Source organism: Vicugna pacos, chromosome 4 (genome assembly GCF_048564905.1).
Source record: "Vicugna pacos chromosome 4, VicPac4, whole genome shotgun sequence".
Classification (NCBI taxonomy): Eukaryota; Metazoa; Chordata; class Mammalia; order Artiodactyla; family Camelidae; genus Vicugna; species Vicugna pacos.
In genome coordinates, this window is record NC_132990.1 from 42,896,926 (window position 1) to 42,917,998 (window position 21,073).

At 31.9% G+C, this 21,073-nt stretch overlaps 1 protein-coding gene across 6 annotated transcripts in view; it reads left to right on the plus strand.

Annotated features, from left to right (window-relative positions):
- VPS13A (vacuolar protein sorting 13 homolog A) overlaps positions 1-21,073 on the plus strand; it is a 204,475-nt gene that overhangs the window by 73,626 nt on the left and 109,776 nt on the right. For all 6 annotated transcript variants that reach the window (XR_012072042.1, XR_012072043.1, XR_004189589.2 and 3 more), the window contains exons 24-32: positions 3,438-3,519; positions 4,754-4,899; positions 5,277-5,433; positions 10,860-10,939; positions 11,936-11,995; positions 12,192-12,345; positions 13,044-13,160; positions 13,242-13,345; positions 20,099-20,266. Coding sequence is in view for 3 of the 6 variants with exons in the window: in XM_006209353.4 (XP_006209415.2) it covers positions 3,438-3,519; positions 4,754-4,899; positions 5,277-5,433; positions 10,860-10,939; positions 11,936-11,995; positions 12,192-12,345; positions 13,044-13,160; positions 13,242-13,345; positions 20,099-20,266 (1,068 nt within the window). In the remaining 3 variants the exon portion in view is untranslated. The remainder of the gene's footprint in view (positions 1-3,437; positions 3,520-4,753; positions 4,900-5,276; positions 5,434-10,859; positions 10,940-11,935; positions 11,996-12,191; positions 12,346-13,043; positions 13,161-13,241; positions 13,346-20,098; positions 20,267-21,073) is intronic.

Here is a 21,073-nt window from a genome sequence, read left to right on the forward strand (position 1 = left end):
GGGGTATTCTTTTCCATTTATTTGAAGAGTTTGAGAAGGAAAGTTTTTAATTCTTCATTAAATGGTGGTAGAATTCTCCACTGAAGCCTTCTGACTTTTCTTTCTTGGGAGAATTTTGATTGCTGATTCAATATCCTGTTATAAGCCTGTTCAGAGTTTCTGTTTCTTCCTAAGTCAGTTAAGGTAATTCAGATCTTTCTAGGAATTTGTCCATTTCATGTAACTTATCCAGTTTGTGGGCCTACAATTTTAAACAGTATTCTTTATAATTTTTTATTTCTGTAAGGTTGGTTGTAATGACTTCAATTTGATTCATGGTTTTAGTTACTTATGTCTTTTCATTTTGTCTTAGTCTAGTTGAAGGTTTTTCAGTTTTGTTGATTTTTTTCAAAGAGCTAACTTTTGGTTTTGTTTCTGCTAATTTCCTCTGTGCATAGGCCACGTTGTTTCTTTGCATATGTTATTCTTCTGTTTAACCAGATAAAGAAATTATGAGAAAATTACAGACTTACATATTTATTAACATTTAAAAATACTTAACAAATATTACAACCAGTAGTATATTTTTAAAAGCAATATAGTATAATACTCTAAAATACCAAATACATTTACCCTAGGAAAGCAAAAATGGTTCACCATGCAGTGCTATTAGCCACATTCATTGATGTATGATCATCTCAAAGAAACGGAGAAAGCATTGATGAAATCCAACAATGATTCATGATAAAAAACTGTTAACAAACTAGAAATGTAAGGGACCCCATCAGTCTAGGAAAAACCTACAGCTAATATCATACCTAATTGGAAAAAGATTGAATTCTTTCCCCTAAGATCAATAATAGTGCAAGGATGCCTTTTTTCACTGCTTCTATTCCAGTTCATACTGAAGCCTCTGCAATAACTCAAGAAAAATAAAGACAAGATGGAAAAGAAAAAGTAACACTATATTTAAAGATAACATGATCATCTGTGGAGAAAGTCTGATGGAATATAGAAAAATACCACTAGTAACAGTGAATTTGTCAAGGTTGCAGGATACGTCATCAATGTAAATAATAAGTTGTTTCTCAAAATTAAACTAAGAAAAATATTCCATTCATAATAGCATTAAAAAAAGTTAAATGCTTAGAATTTTCACTAAATACAAGAACTATATACCTAAAACTGCAGAACATTTCTGAAAAATATTAAAGAAGACTTAAATAAATGGAATGATATACATAGTTAAGGATTGGAGGCCTGACTGTATTAAAATGACAGTTCTTTCAAAACTATAGATTCTTACAATCCCAGTCAAAATACCAGATTTTTCTCCTGAAAGTCAGCAAGCTTATTATAATATGGAAATGGAAAGGACACATATTAGCCAAAATTTTGGGGGGTAAGAATTATGTTTGGGAATTTCTAATACTTGATTTCAAAGCTAATTTTTTTATAGCTGTTTCATTGAAGAAAGTGTTGTATTGGCATAAGAATAGATGTAAAGATAACTAAAGTGAATAGAATCCAGAAATAAATCCACAGTATAATAGATGGTTAATATATATTTGATTTCTTACAAAGGTGCTAATGCAATTAAGTAGGGGTAGGATAGTCTTTTCAACAAATGGTTCTGAAATAATTAGATTTCCATGTGGGGAAAAAGTGAATATCAATCCATATGTTATACATGGAATTTAACTTGAAATGGAACATAGACTTAAATATAAATGTCCAAAGGTATAAAATTTCTTTAACAAAAAAATATAGAAGAAAATCTTTGAGTCCTGTGGTGGCTAAATATACCTTGGGATAAAAAAGCACAAATACAAAAGAAAAAAAAATACACTTTATGGAAATTAAAATTTTCTGCCTTTTCAAAGATACTGTTAAAAATGCAAAAGGCAAACCATCCAATTGGGAAAAATGTTTGCAACACATACAACTTAAAAAAAGACTATCCAAAATATATAAGGAGACCAAGAATCCAATAAGAAGTGAACAAACATATAAAAAGGTATTCAGTTTTATTACTCATCAGGAAAATAAAAACCAAAATTGCTCTTTGATGAATGTAGTGTAAAAAGTTTCAGAACATTAAAAATTGAAATTGGGGCATTATGGTTGTTACTTTCTTGTAGGTATGTTTAATGATTGGGGAGCATGAGAGAGGCTTCTGAGTTGCTGGTAATGGTCCATGCCTGGATTTTGGGTGCATGGGTGTGTTTTCTTTTTGAAATTTAATTTTATTTATACTTACAGTTACATAACTCATGTGTAGCAGGTTATATTTCAATAAAAATGTTTCACCAAAATGAATAGGATTCAAAGACAAACACAACCCATGAACTTATGATAATGATGTGTAACTATTATATATTTGTGAAATTCTAATTAAAACTAGGGCGAAATTGCCAGTGAGATTGGCAACATTTAAAATGTCTGAAAACACTAGCATTCATGAGGAAGTGGAGCCATACAAACTCTCATCTGCTGACATAGTGTAATGTGTTGCAAATACTTGTGAAAACATGTTGATAGTACTCACTAAGGTGAACATGTGAAATTCCAGTTTTTAATAGTATGCACCATGGAAAATCTTGCATATAAACCCTTATGTTCAGGGATGCTTCAGTGACAGTGTAAGTAAAAGCAAAAATCTGTAAACAATACAAATAGTTACCAATGGTGTAATGGACAAGTAAGCAGTGGTTTATTCATCAGTGCAGTACAGTATAGCAGTGAGAATGAGTAAACTATCATAACGGATAAAATTTAAAGGTTATTTCATAGAAAAAGGTCACAGGAAAATATGTACAATATTATTGCCTTTTTCTATGTTTAGAAAGAAATGGGTTAAACTATGTATTACAGAATCAGTCATAGGAGGTTATAAACAAGTAAATAAAAGTAAATCTGTTTTAGGGAATGGGATCAAGAAAGGAAGCTTATAAGATGCTTCAAGGTAAGGGTATGGTACTATATTGTTTCTTGGCCTGGATGAAAGATTCAGGGCTGTCTTTTATTATTATCATTTTGAACTGCTTTATATGTTTTTTATGCTATATTTCCCAGAACAGTAAAAAAGTAAATCTACTAAAATATCTTTTAGAAGCTAAAGATGGAACTGCAAGCTCCCCAACTTTTGAGACTTTTGGTGGTTTCGCATGGATGCCCTAGAGGTGGCTTCCTTATTTAGTAAGATACTAAGGTATATCTAAGATCTCTGCCTACGCAAAGTCTGTCAGCAAGGAAATGATTATAACAGTTCTGCAATTTATATTTAGCCTTGAAATTGTAAAAGCACTTTAAGTCTGTATTTTACAAATTACTTTTCTAATTCAGACTGGATTTTTTTCCAGCTAATTCAGATTGAATGAATATGTGTTGTCAAAATTGTCTTAGAACTCAGAATAAAAGTCTTTCTGTAATTGACAGTAAATTAACTTTTCTTCCAGATTGAAAGATCCACTTCTTTGGGAACATCCCAGATTTCACAGAAAATGTTTCCTCTCTTGGAAATTCCGTGTGTTGATGATGGTAAAATGAAACTACTTTAGGAAATTTTCCTTATTATAAGTACATTATTAAAATTGTTTTCTTTTTGAGACCACATAAAAAATTTCAGGCAATAGTACATATTTGCATATTATGCAGAAAATTTCACTAAAATTCCTTTTAAACAATATAATTTGGATGTTTCTTAAAGTTTCTTTTGCAGTGGGATTTTTTTTGGTACATAAAAATTGAACCCATAATCACAAGAACCACTAGTAAGCTAATCATCTTTATCCTATTGTGATCTAAAAGACCCAAGAAACATAAGTGTAGAATTTATAATGTGTTAGCTTTGGGAGGTCTTCATTATAGTAAGTTTTTTCTTTTATTTTTTATATTTCCTTTTTTGTTATTAAAGGGAAAAAAATCAAGCCTTAATACCTTTTATTAACATGTGAAAACTGGTAAATATTTTGTTGTCAAATATATGTTTTTTGTTAGCCACATTAGAAAGGAAAATAAAAGTATTTTTCTATTTTTAAGACTTCTAAAGTTGCTGAATGTTAAATAACAGAAATTGCCATGTTGATCCTCAGTTTTCTAGAGAATGTTTTCCTTTCTGTGTACTGACTAGGGTGAATGAGCAGAATGAAATACTTGTGAGATCATCGACCCTAAATTCAGTCTTAGTTCATAGGGATATACTTCAAATGGTTTTAGTTTCCTTTAAAGCTTCCTGTAATTGTTTCACTAGATTTTGAGTCCTTTTTAATAGCATGTTCAAGAAATTTCTCATATATATATTCATGCATATGTGAAGTAGTTCTTGATCTCAGTTTCTCCATTCAAATTTCAGGGCCTACGTTCACTTTTAAGACCGCAGAGTTTATAACTAAGTCCTATTTTGCTTTCCACATAGAAAGAGCCTATTAGTGTGTTCCTTAAAGTATTCATTATGTATGTAATAATCAGTATTTGCATTTGCTATAAAATTTACAGTTTTTTTACCAGTTTTTAGACTAGTGAGATTTTAAAGGTGATGTTCATTAAGCTAAAGATTGCAATTTGTGATGTTTCCATACTTCCTTTTTGTCATCGAGTGTTATTTTTTCAGATGTAGTCTCTGTATTCTTTTCCATTTATTTTCTCATCCTTACATTCAGTTTTTTGAAATAGTGTTTTAGTGTTCACATTTATTTTAGAAAAAAATACTAAAATGTTATTGTTAAATTAGTCATTTTGATTATTGACTTTAAAAATGTTCTGTGATATTTAGATTCAGAGGAGGAGTTTTTTGATGCAGTATGTAGTCCCTTGGAAGAGCCTCTTCAATCTCCAACTGGAGTTGAAAGTCCTCAACAGAAAAAGCCATACTGTTCAAAAAATATGATTGAGTATAAAATAAGATTTGAAGTGCCAGAGGTATGTATTGTATGTTTCATGGTAAAATTAATATGGCTTATTTAAATTGTTGGTCATTTTTTTTTACTATTCACGGCTCTTTAAAATGCTGAATCCAGACATTGCTTTCTGGTTCTCCTTCCTCTTTGAAGACTAATTTACTTCATCAAGAATTAAGGGTTTAAGTGTATTGTGGTTATTCAGTATATATTTATTGAAAATAATTACTTGTACAATGTAAGTTTATTGTATATGTGTGTGTATAAAAATCTATCGTAAATTTTAAGTACATATCACTCATATCCTATGTATACCTCACATACCCATATATAACCACCATCTCCATATGCATTTTTTTGTTTTAGGTAGTGGTAGTTTCTTTTTTCTTTCTTCTACAGGTTTTGATTCAATTTTGTCAACTTGTTGGAGATTGTGAACTACCTGTGGTAGAAATTAATGTCTTAGGATTGGGCACAGACATTGAGTTTAGAACATTTGATTTGAAAGCAAATGCCTTTTTGAAAGAGGTCTGCTTAAAATGCCCAGAATACTTCGGTAAGAATCTGTTTTAAAAAATAAATTAAATTTATTGTTTGATTACCTTCTAGAGAGTCTTAAATTCTCTAGGCTTTTAGTCAGTACATTTGATAAAATAGTCTCAAAGAAATATTATGAGTTAATCTTTACCTTTCATATTGTACTTTGGAATCTGGGGGTACACCAGAGAGAAAATAAGGATAATTTTTCTCATTAAGGAAAATAAAATAGTCATGGTTTAACTTTAAATCTACTGAATACTAAAATACTCAATTTGTTTCCTATTAATATTGTAACAGTTTACCACAAATTTATTTTAACCTGTAGATCAGATGTCTGACACAAGTATTAACAGGCAAAAATAAAGGTGTCAGCAAGACTTCCTTTTTGGAAGCTGTAGGGGACATCTGTTTTCTTGCTCACTAAGATGTTGGCAAAATTCATTTCTATATATGGTTTAAGTCTGTTTTCTTGCTGTCTGTAAGATAAGGGCTGGTCTTAGCCTCCTATAGGCCTATGTCCTTGCACATAGTTTTTTATATCACAGAACCATTATGAGGTGTTAGATCCTTCTTGTGCTATAATCTCTATAACCTTTCTTCTGCCTTTTGCTTCCACTCTCAAAAACTAAAGTAATTAGATTAGGTGCATTTGGACAATCCAGGATAATTTCCCATTAATCCTAACCTTAATCACCTCTGCAGTGTTCCATTTGCTGTATGAGATAACATAGTCTCAGGTTTTGGGGGATTAGAACACGGACATCATTGTGGGAGCAGTAATTATTCTGCCTACCACAAACAATTTATATCCCAAATCATAACATATAAATTATATGATATCTTAGAAAATATTTCTGTTTGCTGAGGCAGGCATTTAGAAGCACATTATTTTTGTTTCCTCCTTTACATTTTGGGGTTTTTCCTTAAAACATAATTCTGAATGCTTCATCAGTTCCATCAAAACGTTAAGACAGACTATTCACTTCCAATTTGGGTAGTTCTTATTTCTTTTTCTTGACTAATTTCTCTGTCTAGGACTTCAATAACTACATTAAATAAAAGTGGAAAGTGTAGGCATCTTTGTTTTGTTCCTGATCTTAAAGGAAAAGCTTTCAGCTTTTCACTGTTGAGTAATAGGTTAGCTGTGGGCTTGTCATATATGGCGTTTATTATGCTGAGATAACGTTCCCTCTATACCCACTTTGTAGAAAGATTTTATACTAAATGGATGTTGAATTTTGTCAGATGCTTTTTCTGTATCTGTGAGATGATCATGTTGTTTTTGTCCTTCATTTTGTTAAAGTGGTGTATTATGTTGACTGATTTGTGGATATTGAACCATACTTGTATCCTTGGAACAAATCCCACTATATCATGACGCTTGAGACTTTTAATGTATGGTTGAACTTGATTTGCAGTATTTTGTTGAAGATTTTTGCGTCTGTATTCATCAGGGATATTGGCCTGTAATTTTCTTTTCTTGTGGTGTCTTTGTCTAGTTTTGGTATCAGGGTAATGCTGACCTCGTAAAATGAGTTTGGAAGTGTTTCCTCTTCTTCTTCTTTTTTTTTTAAGAAGAGTTTCAGAAGGATTGGTATTAGTTCTTTTCAAATGTTGGATAGAATTAATCTGTGAAGCCATCTGTTCCTGACTTTTTTGTTGCTGTTGGGAGCCTTTGATTCAATCTCCTTATGAGTTATTGCTCTATTTAGGCTTTCTATTTGTTGATGATTCGGTCTTGAAAGGTTGTATGTTTCTAGGGATTTATCCATTTCTACTAGGTTGTCCAGTTTGTTAACATGCAAATATCTGTAATAATTTTCTATGATCCTTTATATTTCTGTGGTATCAGTTGTCATGTCTCCTTTTTCATAATTGTATTTATTTGAGCCCTCTTTCAGTGAGTCTAGCTAAAGTTTTGTAAGTTTTGTTTATCTTTTCGAAGAACCAACTCTTCAGTTTCTTTGATCTTTTCTATTGTTTTCTTAGTTTCTATTTCATTTATCTCTGCTGTTTGTTAGTTTTTACTTCTTCTAACTTTGAATTTTATTCTTTTTTCTAGTTCCTTGATGTGTAAAATCAGGTTATTGACGTGAGATTTTTCTTGAGGTAGATATCTGTGCTCTTCTCTCTTAGAACTGCTTTTGCTGCATCCCATACATTTTGGTATGTTGTGGTCCCATTTTATTTGTCTCAGGGTATATTTTTCTTTTTCTTTTGATTTATTAATTGACCCACTAGTAAAACTATCACTATTTGCAGAAGATGTGATATTATATGTACAAAAACTCCAAAGATTCCGCCAAAAAACTATTAGAACTAATAAATGAATTCATGAAAGTTGCGGGATACAAAATCAACATAGAAGAATTGATTATATTTCTTTTGTTGTTGTTGTATTTCTATACATGAGTTACAAAGTATCAGAAGAGAAATAAAGAAAACAGTGCCATTTACAATTGCATCAGAAAGAATAAAATACCTCAGAGTTAATTTAACCAAGGAGGTAAAAGGTTGTTATCAAATTGGTGGGCAGAGTTGATAATAGTATTTCTTTATTCTTTTAATGTTCATGATACCTATAGTGATGTCCTCTCTTTCACTGCTGGTATTAATAATTTGTGTTCTTTTTTTTCTCCTCTAGTTAGCCTTGCTAGATATATAACTTTTTGTTGATTTTTTTCAAAGAACCACTTCAGTTTCTTTGATTTTCTCTAATTATTTCTTACTTTTAATTTCATTGGCTTCTAATCTAATTTTTATTATTTATTTACTGTTGCTTACTTTGTATTTATTTTGTTCCTCTTTTTCTAGTTTTCTAAGATGTGGAAGCATAGATTCTTGATTATAGATATTCTTTTCTAGTATATGTATTCAGTGTTATATATTTCCCTTTAAGTACAGTGTTCATTGTGGGCCACAAATTTTGATTAGTTGTTTTCATTTTCATTTAGTTCGAAATGTGTTTTAGTTCTTCCTTCGAGCCTTCTTCTTTGACCCATGTGTTATTTAGAAGTATTATGATTTTTTTCTCCAAATATTTTGGAATATTCCAACCATATTTGTTACTGATTTCTGTTTTAATTCTGTTGTGGTCTGAGTGCAGACATCATATGATTTCCATTTTAGAAAATTTGTTAAGGTGTGTTTAAAGGTTCAGATGTGGTTGATCTTGGTTAATATTTTATGTGAGCTCAAGAAGAAGGAATATTCTGCTCTTGTTGGATGAAGCATTTGGTACATGTTCATTACATCCAGTAGCTTGATGATGTTCTGTGTCCTTACTGATTTTTTGTCTGCTGGATCAGTTCATTTCTGATAGAAGGGTGTGAAGTGTTGTAATATGGTAGTGGGTTTGTCTGTTTCTCCTTACAGTGTTACCATTTTTTTTGCTCTCCATTTTTAGATAAATACACCTTAAGGATTGTTGTGTCCTAATGGAGAATTGACCCCTTTATCATTACATAATACCTTTCTTTATTCCTGATAACTAATCCTTGCTTTGAAGTCTGCTGTCTCAAAATTAATATAGCTATCCCTGCTTTTTTCTTATGTGTTAACATAATATATTTTCTTCTGTCTACTTTCATTAAAAGTAGTTTTATATTTAAAGTGGGTTTCCTGTAGACGGTATTACTTGAGTCTTGTTTCTTTGATTCACTTCGGCAATCTTTGTCTTTTAATTGGTGCAATTAGATCCTTGATGGTCAAAGTGATTATTGATACAGTTGGCTTTAAAATTTTTTTTCTTAAAGTTAGTAGGGCTTTACCTTTGTTATTGAGACCACATAAATGTGTTCTATTTACATGTGTATAAAAGTACTTTACTCTTGGCTGTCCTGGAATCCGATGTTCTTTTAATGGTTGACTTTTTAATGTTTTTAAGTTAAGTTTAAATGGAAACTGTCCTGTGAAATCCTTTAAACTCATTTATGAATTTTTTCCCTACTCAACTGAGATACTGTAAGTAACGAAGTTAGAGAACTAAAGTAAAAATGAACTATCTATGGGGATAAGAAAGGTAAGGAGTATGCTTATATACATCCCAAGGATTTGAGAAAGCCATCTTCTCTGGGAACTCATTCCTAGGCAAATGATGTCAGTTAACTGGTGTAATGAAAATTTCCCCTTTCTTGCCAGCCCTGGATTAAATGTGATTTTTGTATTTTGGGAAGCAAATTAAGTGTTGTGGCCTGAAAACTCAGTGATAGGACATGATTTATACATTATAGTTCCATACTCTATCCTTGTTCTGTAGCCATTGAGAATTTGCACGTGGTGGATTGTGTTATCTCTTCCTGAAAAAATTACCATACCTACAGGATACAGAGTTCTGCTTTCTTACGCTCCTTATATCAAGAAAGTTTACTCTGGTGATTTGAAAGAAAAGTGAACCAGTTTGATAGTGTTCTCCAGTAATCCAAAAGTATTACAGCAGTTGTTAATATTTCTGTTTTTTTCTAAATCCAATTTTTCTAAATCTAATTTTGTTTTCCCAAGAGCAAAGGATTAGAAAACCTTTGCACACATAATTCAGGATATACAATTATCAGTTCACCCATTTCTGTAATGTATTTGCTTCTGTTTTCTTAGAAGGAATAGGAAGAAGTGAATGAATAGTACAGTATCTTACACAAAGTAAATGATCAGTAGTTATTCAGTGAACGAACAAATGTGTGAAAAAAGTGGGGACCTTCTTAAGGATTGAAATGTGATTAGTATCTGCAGTAGAAGGCTAGCTAAAGTGCTAATAAGCTTTTGAATCTGAGGGATTTGGTGGAAATATGTTGCATTTTTTTTCTCGAGAGTATGATTGGTTTATAGTCCTTTCTTCCGGTGTCTAATTACTGATTTCTAGCAGCCTTAAGGAATTTGGTGATGATAGTAATAAAGACTTTATACAAAATACTTTTCTACAGCAGGTTCCTCAATTATTTTCTTAGATTTTGAGCAGAAGCAACAACACAACTAGTAAAGACTGATAATAAGGCAATTGACCTTGTTTTAGTCTAAACTGATATACCAAAAAGCGTAATTTCTCATCAAATACTTGATGTGTTTTCTCTACAGTTAAGTTTTCAGAGATTCTGACACTTTTCTTTCTAGCTATTTCTGTGGCTCAGAGCCAGAATCTCTTCATGTCCTTTCATTGCTCCTAATAACCATTCTGTTTTTTCTTTAACTAATTGCTACTTTTTCTTACCTTACTTCCTATCTAGGTTTAGAAGGATTAGCATCTTCAGCATTGTGGCATAAGAGAAGGGAAGAGAATTGTGAGAAGAAAACATTTTTTGAGTTGAAAGTAAAGGAGGTGGGGCTTGGGTAATATAGAAATCAAGGCTCAGAGCTGATAGAGGAAATCCTTCTTTTCCAATTTTATAATTATTAATATTGCCTGCATTTGTTTTCCTATAAAATAATAATTTTAGAAATTATTTTTAGATGAAAATATGAAACCAGTTTATTTGATTACAACACTGGATAACACCTTGGAAGATCTGTTAACACTGGAATATGTGAAGGTAAGTAGTCTCATTTATGCACTTGCCATGGTAAGCATACTGCTGAATTGTTAGTCAGGTTTTATGAGTAGCAGTATTCAGTTTAATCTTCATTGTAATGTGATCTCTTTAACTCCTAAACTTTAAGATTTTTTTTGTTTTGTCATCCTCTATTAGATACTTGTGATTTGTAAATACTTCATATAGCAAAACAATAAGCAGCCCATGATTAAGTAGAAATGACTTACAGTTCGGCTTTTCCCCCCATCAGGATATCAACAAACTTTTCAGCCTTGATTGAATTTATTGTGGTATAGGATACAAGATGAGGCTTTTACTTGATTTCCCACTATTGTCTGAAGTTAATTATCCTGCTATCAGTGACTCCATTTCTTTCTTGATGATTAATGATAACCATTTCATCATTTATTAAGTTTTTATGTGTACTGTGGTTTACACATGATTTAGTCCTTGTTTTCGTTGACTTATTTTTATGTAAGTGCTGCATTATTTTAAAAATTACATAACTTAAGAATAATGCTGAATGAGCAGTGTATCACTTTTAAGACCATTTTTACTATTATTGATTTGGATATTTTAGGGGTTTTGTTGTTAATGAATTAAACCACTTTTATATTATAAAAGTGTTCCAACTCTAAAGATAACACAGAGTGTTTGATCCCTGGTGGACAGTTCTGTCAAAACTTTGTTTTAACATACAGAAAGATTTAGGAAAGACTTTACACAGTTGTCAGTGACTAAGTGATTGTCCTCCACATGTCGTAATATCTAAATTTTCACTCTTGATAATAAGCAAGATAGAATGTAACATTTATTGAATACTTGCTGTGTGCCAGGGAGTCCTAAATTTAACCAGATTTCGTTTGTTCTGGTGAAGCAGTTTAAGTAATAAATAGCTGGAAAAATTATATAAATATGTATTAAGATTGTTATGTAATTATATATATGTATGTCTTCTTATAATAATCTAAGAGATTTTTTTTTCACTTTGTATAGGCTGAAAAGAATTTACCCAACTTGAAAAGTACCTATGACAATGTTGTGCAACTGATTAAGGTATAAGTGAATAAAATTTGTTTTTTAATTAGATACTGTATTTCAAAGCACATATATTACAAAAATTATTTTATAACTAGAACTGTAAGATTCTTGAGGATAAAAACTGAATATTGTAAATTATAGCTTTTATACTACAAAGAATACAGAGCAGGCAAACATTTATTATATTACTAAAATCAGCTTTGTTCTTTAGGTGAATTTTTCGTCTTTGGATATTCATTTACATACTGAAGCACTTCTGAATACAATAAATTATTTTAATAATATCCTTCCACAATTGGAGGAAAAATCAGCCCCAATACACGTTGCGGAGACCGAAGACAAAGGAGAGGTTATTAAAAAAATACGTATGTTTCTTTAAAATGCAACTTCAAATTTTTACCGAGTAGTAGATCAGTAAATTTTGGCTCTCACTTTATTATTAACTTACAATATAGGCTTCAGAATTGTTATCTAGATTAATATCTAGAAAGACTCATTATATTCCAGGTTAATTTTAGAAAATAATAGTCAAGTGATTACTGCTGAAGAAAAAGTGGCTTTTATCTTATTCTTTTTAGTTGAAGATTATACAGTAGAAGTATTTAGTTTAGATTAAAATTCATACATTTAGTATTACTTTAGATTAGAAAAAATAGAACAAAATTTGAATAATGTGGAAATTTTTTAATCTGAGTGCTTTTTTTAAGCAGTCCGAAGTTGCAAGTTTGATATCAACAAGTATCACCTTATAATCATTGAATCACAGAAGATTTATGATTTTACAACTGCAGTTTCTTAGTTTCAAGTATTATTTCATCTAGGAACTGTTTTTGTTTTGTCTCTTTGTTTGCTTTTGTCTGGCTTTGTTTTCATTGGATTTGATTGTTTTTAAAATTCCTAATTTAGTAGGTAATATATATTGCTTGCTTTCAGTTAAATTGCAAATCAGGTTTTCCTCCAGTAGTATCATTATTCATTGTGATACTTCAGTTTGTTATAAACGTATTAAGGTAACTACTAAAAGTTTTTTCTTATGTTTTACAGTATGATTTTCTTTTTGCAGCTTTAAAACTATCCAAGAATGAAGATACTATTACTTTGCAAATTTTAGCAGAGTTATCGTGTTTACGGATATTTATTCAAGATCAGAAACGTAACATTTCAGAAATTAAGATTGAAGGTAATAAGATTTGAGAAAAAGTAAATTCCAGAACTATTAAATGAAGAAAAAGGAATTTAATCATTCGTTTTATTCCTTTAGGGCTTGATTCTGAGATGATTATGAGGCCTTCAGTGACTGAAATAAATGCAAAGCTAAGGAATATAATTGTTTTGGATTCTGATATAAATGCTGTATACAAAAAGGTATGACTTTGTTTCTGTTAATCAGCATTATTAAATATAATTGTCCTTTAAGATTGGTAATAGATATAAATTAGCCATAGGATATTAGCGGTGTGTCTTACTATGTCCATAGGCTTTGGAGTTAGGTGTAATTGGATTCTTACTTTAGCCCTGCTCCTCAGTAATTGTGTGGCCTAGTCTTGGAATCTGTTTATTTGTAAAATGAGGATTAAATGTCTCGTAAATGAAATTAGTACAAGTAATACTGCTAGAACCAGGTTATAGGGAACTGTAGGGCAGGGTGAAGGAGTGGCAAATGCTTTTTTTATTTTTTGCTCTTTTGAAATACTGTGAACCTCGTAATGCATTTCACATTTCAACAGCAGAGGGTATGAAGTCAGATAGAATTTTTTTTTAAGTTTATTTTCATGACTACTTAGTAATATAGCACTATAATGTTAAAAGAGTCCTTTGAACTAGGTGGCTAGTGGTTGAAGGATAGGCCTTTTCTTACTGGGTGCAGTTTTGTGGTATTTGGAAATGTTTTATTTTGAAATGTAGCATATACACAAAAGCAAATAATGTAATTTAAAGAACAACAGGAAAACAAATACTTTTATACCCAACTCTCAAGCCAAGTAATAGAACATACCTCAGGAGTCACCAATATGTCCTAACTTGACTATCTCCTTGCATAGTTAACTATGTCCTGATTTTTGTATTTTTTATAAGTGATACCAAATATATATGAATCCTTAAATAATAGATTGTTCATCTTGCACTCCTCCTTTTAAAGGATATCATATTCATGTATTTTTTGTCTTACATCTTGTCATTTATTATATTTTTGAGATATATCCTTGATGACGTGTGTAAGCATCATTTATTCATTTTTATTACTGTGTAGTATTCCATTATATGAAAGTACCACTGGTTATTTATTCATTGTTCTGTTAATATTTGGATTGTTTCTACTTTTTTATTTTTATGAGCATTGCTACTGTAACTAGCCTTGCACATGCCTCCTGATATACTCTTGGACATATCTCATGCAAATATTTCCAGAAAACCTATTTCTAGTGGCACACGTACTCTCAACAGCAGTAGAAGAGAGTTGGTATTTCATTTCAATGCCAGTACTTGAAATTGTCAGACATTAAATTTTTTGAAGATCTGGAGTATATAATATGGTATTTCTTACCACTAATAAAATTGCACATTTTTCATATATTTATAGACTATGCTTACTCTTCTATGAAATGCCTATTAGTTTAACTTAGGTGTCAGCAAATGTTTTCTGTTAATACCCAGATTGTAAATATTTTAGGCTTTTTAGGCTTTGTGGGCCATGCAGTTTTTGTTGCAACTATTCAGCTCTGGTGAAGGTGACCATAGATAATTTGTAAATGAGTGATTTGTCTGTGTGCCAATAAAATTTTATTTTATACATAACAAATGTAAAATGAAATTTTATATAATTTGCTTCTGTCACAAAATATTGTTCTAATTGAGACATTTGTTGCCTTTCAATTTATATAATTTGCATTTGTCACAAAATACTGTTCTAATTGAGACATTTGTTACCCCTTACCTACATCTGGTGTCTCCTAGGCCATAGCCTCTGTGCCCTAAACTATGTCTTATGAAAATTCCTTCTCTTCTGTTGGGCTCAAGGCAGGTAGTCACAGGTCACTCATGTGACTTATGAAAGATACTCTGTTTTTATTAATTAATTTAATGGTATTGGGATATTACAGTCAACAAAAGATGCAAAATCCTTCTCCTCAAGGAGTAAATAACCAATATATATTCAGTAATAGAAAACAATATTAGAGTGATAAGTACTTTGAAAACCAATAGAGTAGGATAATATGATATTGATTTGAATGGTATTTTATCAGGAAATGCCTCTCTGGAAGGAACATTTGACAGAAATCTGAATCAGTTTATAGAGGAAATAGCAACTATAGCAGTCTTGTGGCAGAAAGGTTCTCGGCATGTTTAGGAGGTCGTAGGGGTCTCAGTAACCCTTATGTTGATAGAATTTTAATTTCCCCCCCTTTTTTCCCTTCTTATAAGTAGGCTTTACTATATATACTTACAATTTATGCATAGTAAGATTTATCCTTTTTAGTATATAGTTCTGTGAATTTTGACAAACACAGTTGCTTGACAAAGTAGATAAATTCCAATACCTTAAGGATATGGATTAGATCTATCACCTCCACAAATTTACTTCTGTCCTTTGTAGTTATCAGTGTAGTTTTGGCTGGTACAGAATATCATATAAATGGGAAACTATAGTATGTAGTAGTAGGTTGGTTCTTAGCATATGAGATTTTAATTTTTATCTTTTCTCATTTTTTTTCATCAGTCTAGCTAGAGATTTATCAATTTTATTAATCTTTTCAAAGATCCAGCTTTTGGTTCAGTTCAGTGTTGTTTGCAATTTCATTTACTTCTGCTCTTTTTAATTTTCTTCCTTCTGCTTTCTTTGGATTTAATTTGCTCTTTTCCTAGTTTATTAAGATGGAAGCTTAGATTATTGATTTGAGATCATCCTTGTTTTCTAATATAAGCATTTACTGCTATAAATTTTCCTTTAAGCACTGCTTTAGCTGCAACCCACATATTTTTATATGTTGTATTTTTATTTTCATTCAATTAAAAATATTTTCTCATTTCTCACATGTCTTTATCTTTTACTCATGATTTATTTAAAAGTGGGTTGTTTAATTTCCAAACATTTTGAGACTCTTCAGATATTTCTGTTACTGATTTCCAATTTAAATTTATTTTGGTCAGAGAAGAAACTTTTTTGGTTATTTTAAACTTATTGATGTTTATGGTCCAGAACATGCATAATCAACATTGATGGATGTTCAAGTATACTTGAAATTAATATGTATATTCTGCTGTTACTGGTTTGAATGTTCCATAAATGGCAATTAGAGCAAGTAAGTTGGTTAATAGAATTGTTCAGGCTACTGATTTTCTGTTTACTGGTTCTGTTGATTATTAAGAAAGGATTGTTGAAGTTTCAACTGTGATTTTGTCTATTTCTCATTTTGGTTCTCTCAATTTTTGCTTCATATGTTTTGGGGATACCATGTTAGGTGCATACACATAGAGGATTTGTATACCTTCTTGGTAAATTGACCTTTTTGTCATCATGCAGTATCCCTCCTCATCCTTGGTAATTGTCTTTATTCTGAAGTCTACTTTGATAGTAATACAGCCACTCCAGATTTCTTTGCTTTAGTGTTTGCATGGTGTATCTTTTTCTATCCTTTAACTTTTAATCTGTGACTAAATATTTAAAGTGGGTTCTTATAGGCAACATATACTCCAGTTTTGCTTTTTTATCCAGTTGACAGTCTGTGACTTTAATTTTGTGTTTAGGCGATTTAAAAAAAATCCTGTTCTTGATATGGTTTGATTAAAATCTGCTGTCTCTCTAATGGTTGTCTATTTTCTAGTTGTTTTGTTCATTCTGTTTGTTGTATTGCCCCTTGCTTTTTTTAAACCTCATTTTGGGTGTAGATCATTCATTTTATGATTTCCTTTGGGTTTACAATACATACTTTTAATCACAGTCTACTTTCCAGTAATATTTTACTGCTTTATGTAGTGTAGTGTATCTAACAACAGTATACTGTCAAGTTCTATTTTTTGTATTTCAGAATATTATTGTAATACATTTTGCTTTTGTGCATGCTGAAAATCCACAATACATACCTACTGATTTGGGTTTAGTCAGTTTTCTTGAGAGCAATTAATTTTTCTCAAAAGATACATTTATTTTCATTCTAACCATTTCTGGAAATCATTTCTTCACGTACCTTCAGAATTCTGGTATTTTCATTTCTACCTGAGGAACTTTATCATTTCTTATAATGCATATTTACTGGTTTTAAATTCTTTCATCTTTTGTAGGGTGGAGGGATAGGAACTCGGTGGGGTAAAGCTTTTATTTCACTTTCATTTTCTGAATGATGTTTTTGCTAAGTGTAGAGTTCTGGGTTCACATACTTTTTCCCTCTTTCAAACTGTTAAAAATGTGACTCCACTATTTTTTGTTATACATGGTTCTGATTAGAAGTCAGCTATGTATCTTTGCTCCATTGTATGTAATTTCCTATCTTTATCAGACTTCCTTCAGAATTTGGTGTGTCTGAGTGTATGTAAGTGTGTTTTCATATTTGTCCTGTTTGGAGTTCTCTGAGCTTTTTGGATCTTTCAGTATTTTTTATATCTTTTCAAATAGTTCTGCTTTCATCCTCCCTCTCTATCCTCTGCTTTGTCCTCTTCTGTCTCTATCTCTTCCCTGTTCTTCTTCCTCTTGGGTTTCAAAAATTCTCATTAGATTCCTGTCAGAGATTGTCGCACAGCCTTTGGATCCTCTGTTCAACTTTTCCCCCATTCTTTTCTCATGTTTCAGTTTGGATAAATTCTCTTGGCCTACTTTTAAGCTCACTGATTTTGTCCTTGGCTCTGTTAAATATACTGATGAACCCATTGAAGGTATTCATATGTTACTGTGTTATTTCAATTTTTAATATTTCCCTTTGACTCTTTTCTATTTTCCATTTATCTACTCATATTCTTCATCTATTCCTTCATATTTTCCACTAGAAGCATTTACCATATTAATCATAATAATTTAAAATTCACTGGCTGAAAGTTTCAATATCTGTGTTAAAAGCAAGTCTGGTTCTGATGATTGTCCTTTGTTGTTTATTTTTTTCCTGCTTTTTGGGATGCTTCCTAACTACTGATTGAATGTCAGACACATAATATAAGTTAATAGAGACTGAGGTGAACAGTATTTATGTCTGGAAGTGGGTATGCCTCATTTTTCTGCTAGCCCATTAGTATAGGGGGTTGAATCAGTTTAATGGAGAGCTAAGCTAGGTTTGCCTTTCCTTGTTGAACGTGCGTCCCTTCAGTAACCCGCCGCTTCACATTGCTTCAGCTACGTCCTGTGCTTTGGGTGGGGGCTTTGTTGGGGAGGACTGCTGCATGCCATGCTTTTGACTTTCCCTCTAATCTCGTACCTCAGAAAGTTCTCTTTCCGTACTGTTAGCTCTTCCCTTGATGTTAAGAGTTCTGTTGCTGCTTTTTCTCAGTGCTTGCTACCTTGATAGTGAGTATTTAGGGAAGTAGGGGTGGAGTAGGAAGATGTTTTAGGTAGGCTCGTCAGTTGTCCTAGTTCAGGTTTAGTCTACCCAGGCCTGTTTCTCCAGGTCTCAAAAATGGGGCGTTCTTGGTGATTCTGTTCATCTCTCCCAAGACGTTTGACTCAGTTTGTTGGTAGCTCCTGTGTGGGAGAGAATATCCTTTCCTGCTCCAGTAGAAGATGCCCTGTATGGTCTGGGTTTCTTCCCCCAGGTGTAGAGGAAGTTTTAGCTTTGCCACTTGGGTGTAGTATCTTTACCTGAGCCCTGAGGGCAGCAGGGTTACTGCCATTTCCCCAGTTTCTTAAGGCTTTTGCCCTAAGAGAATAATCCTGGTGGTACATTGGGCCTTTGCTGCAGTGAAGGCTTCTCTCCTTGGGGAATAAGGGAGGCTTCCTCTGATAATCCTTCTCTACCCCAGTCTCTCATGAGTTTCCAGCAGAGAGCTCATAGTGACGTGCTTGCAGCTGAGTATGAGCTCCTCTTGTATCTGTGGCTCCCAGGGATTCTATATGTTAGTTCATAGTCAATCTTTACCATTTTATCAGAGTTCTTCTTACATATCGTATATGGTAACTGACATCTCATTCCACCTCTCCCTTACCACAGGTGAGCTGGTGCGCAAGATTCTGTCTCTTTTGAAGGTAACCTTTTTTTCTTTGGATTTTAGGCTGCTTGGTTGGCTTGTGACCTCAGATTTCTAATGATTTTAAGAAAAGTTACGATTTTATAGTTAATCTGTTTTTTGTTTTTTCTTAAGGTTTGGAATGGCCCTCTCTCCAACATTCTACATCCTAGGCAGAAGCAGAACTCTTATAGACTTCTTTTTAGTTTGATCTTACACCTCAGCCTTTAGACAACTATTTTTGATTCCTGAGATTTTCTTTTTTCTGTGGTTGGAATTCATTTGCTTATTGATGGCTCTTGAGCCCTCTACATTGCTTCTAGCATTTAGGAGGGTCAAGAAAGCTGTAAACTAAATGAGTGCTCTGTTCATCTTTCAAAATATTTTCGATGTTTCACATCTACTGATAGCTCCAACATTTTTAACTGGGGTTGCAGAATTTGGGACATTAAACTGCTGTAGGTAATTCTTGTTTGACAGTTGAGATGACTCTTCACAAAATAATCAGGAACAGAAGTATAGTGATAGGAAGAGACTCCTTTGAAGGATCTGGAAAATCTATACGTACATCACACCAAGCAGATTATATTAAGTTTTAGAGGTACAGGGTTTTTCAGACTTTTGACATTGACCGAAAAATACATTTATATGGCAGTTCTCAGTGCACAAGTGTACATACTAAATGAAAATGTCTATTCTGATCATTTTTTCCTGTTTTTCCGATTGAAAAAATATGTTGTGCCAGACCTACTAAATTGATTGTATGGCCCAGAAAGGGAGCTGCCACCACCAGTTTGAAAACCTTTGCAGTGTAGATTCTAATAAAGGAGTTAGAATTGTCTTGTTTGTACCTGGCTTGAATACTTAGAATATTTTCCAAGTATGTGGGTATGTTTTGTTTTTGCTTTATTTTTGAAGTAAAGACATATCATTTCAAAAATGGATTTGACAATTGAATTTTCTCTCATTAAGGCTGTTTATATTACTGGAAAAGAAGTTTTCAGCTTCAAAATGATTTCTTACATGGGTGCGACTGCTGGTTCTGCATACACAGATATGAATGCGGTTGACGTTCAAGTTAACTTAACCGTTGGTTGCATTGAAGTAGTTTTCGTCACAAAATTTCTATATTCTATACTGGTAAGTATGTTAATTTTTCATTTATTCTTTTCTAGTTGGAAATTACTGTGCATCAAGCAAAGATGAAGAAGAATAATTCCTTGCTTGATTTTTTTCCTGACTTTTTCTAGGTATTCTGGCTACCTTTTATCGTGACTGAAATGTATAGTATATTATTTATATAACATTATTTTCACATGGGAATGTTCTAGTTAACTGAAATGTATATTTTATAAACATTAAATATATGGATATTATGTATCATATGTTATGTATATTGAATTCTTGATTTTATACATGATTGGTTTAAGTGTTCTACCTGACTTCCAGCTCTAACTAAAACTGCTAAATGCACAACTGAAGTTTGGTTTGGTTTTGGGTAATCATTAAGAAAAACGTATTTTCTGTTGCATTCTGATTCTGTGAATATCTAGGGCTTTGAGGGATTTAGATTTAGTCTAATTGATAGACATCTTTATATTATTGACAGACATCATTTTATTATTGTTCTGTCCTACAAACATAAATAAGCTCTCTGTCTATTGAGGTTGTTTAGGGAAATACTATATGACTGTTTAGCCATTAGGGAAAGAGACAATAAAGGAAATGGATAGCAATGAAGCACTGCAATATCCATTTGTTGCTTTGGACTAGATTTGTATTGCTTTACTGTGTGTCTGATCTTTGTGTTTCTCAAACTTTAGTACAGAAAATTAAGGTTTAACATAGGCAGTCAGACTTTGAATAATGCTTGGTTGTACCAAGAGAAAAAATTTTTTCACTGAGATAAAATCATAAATACCAATATACATTTAATAATCTTATTCA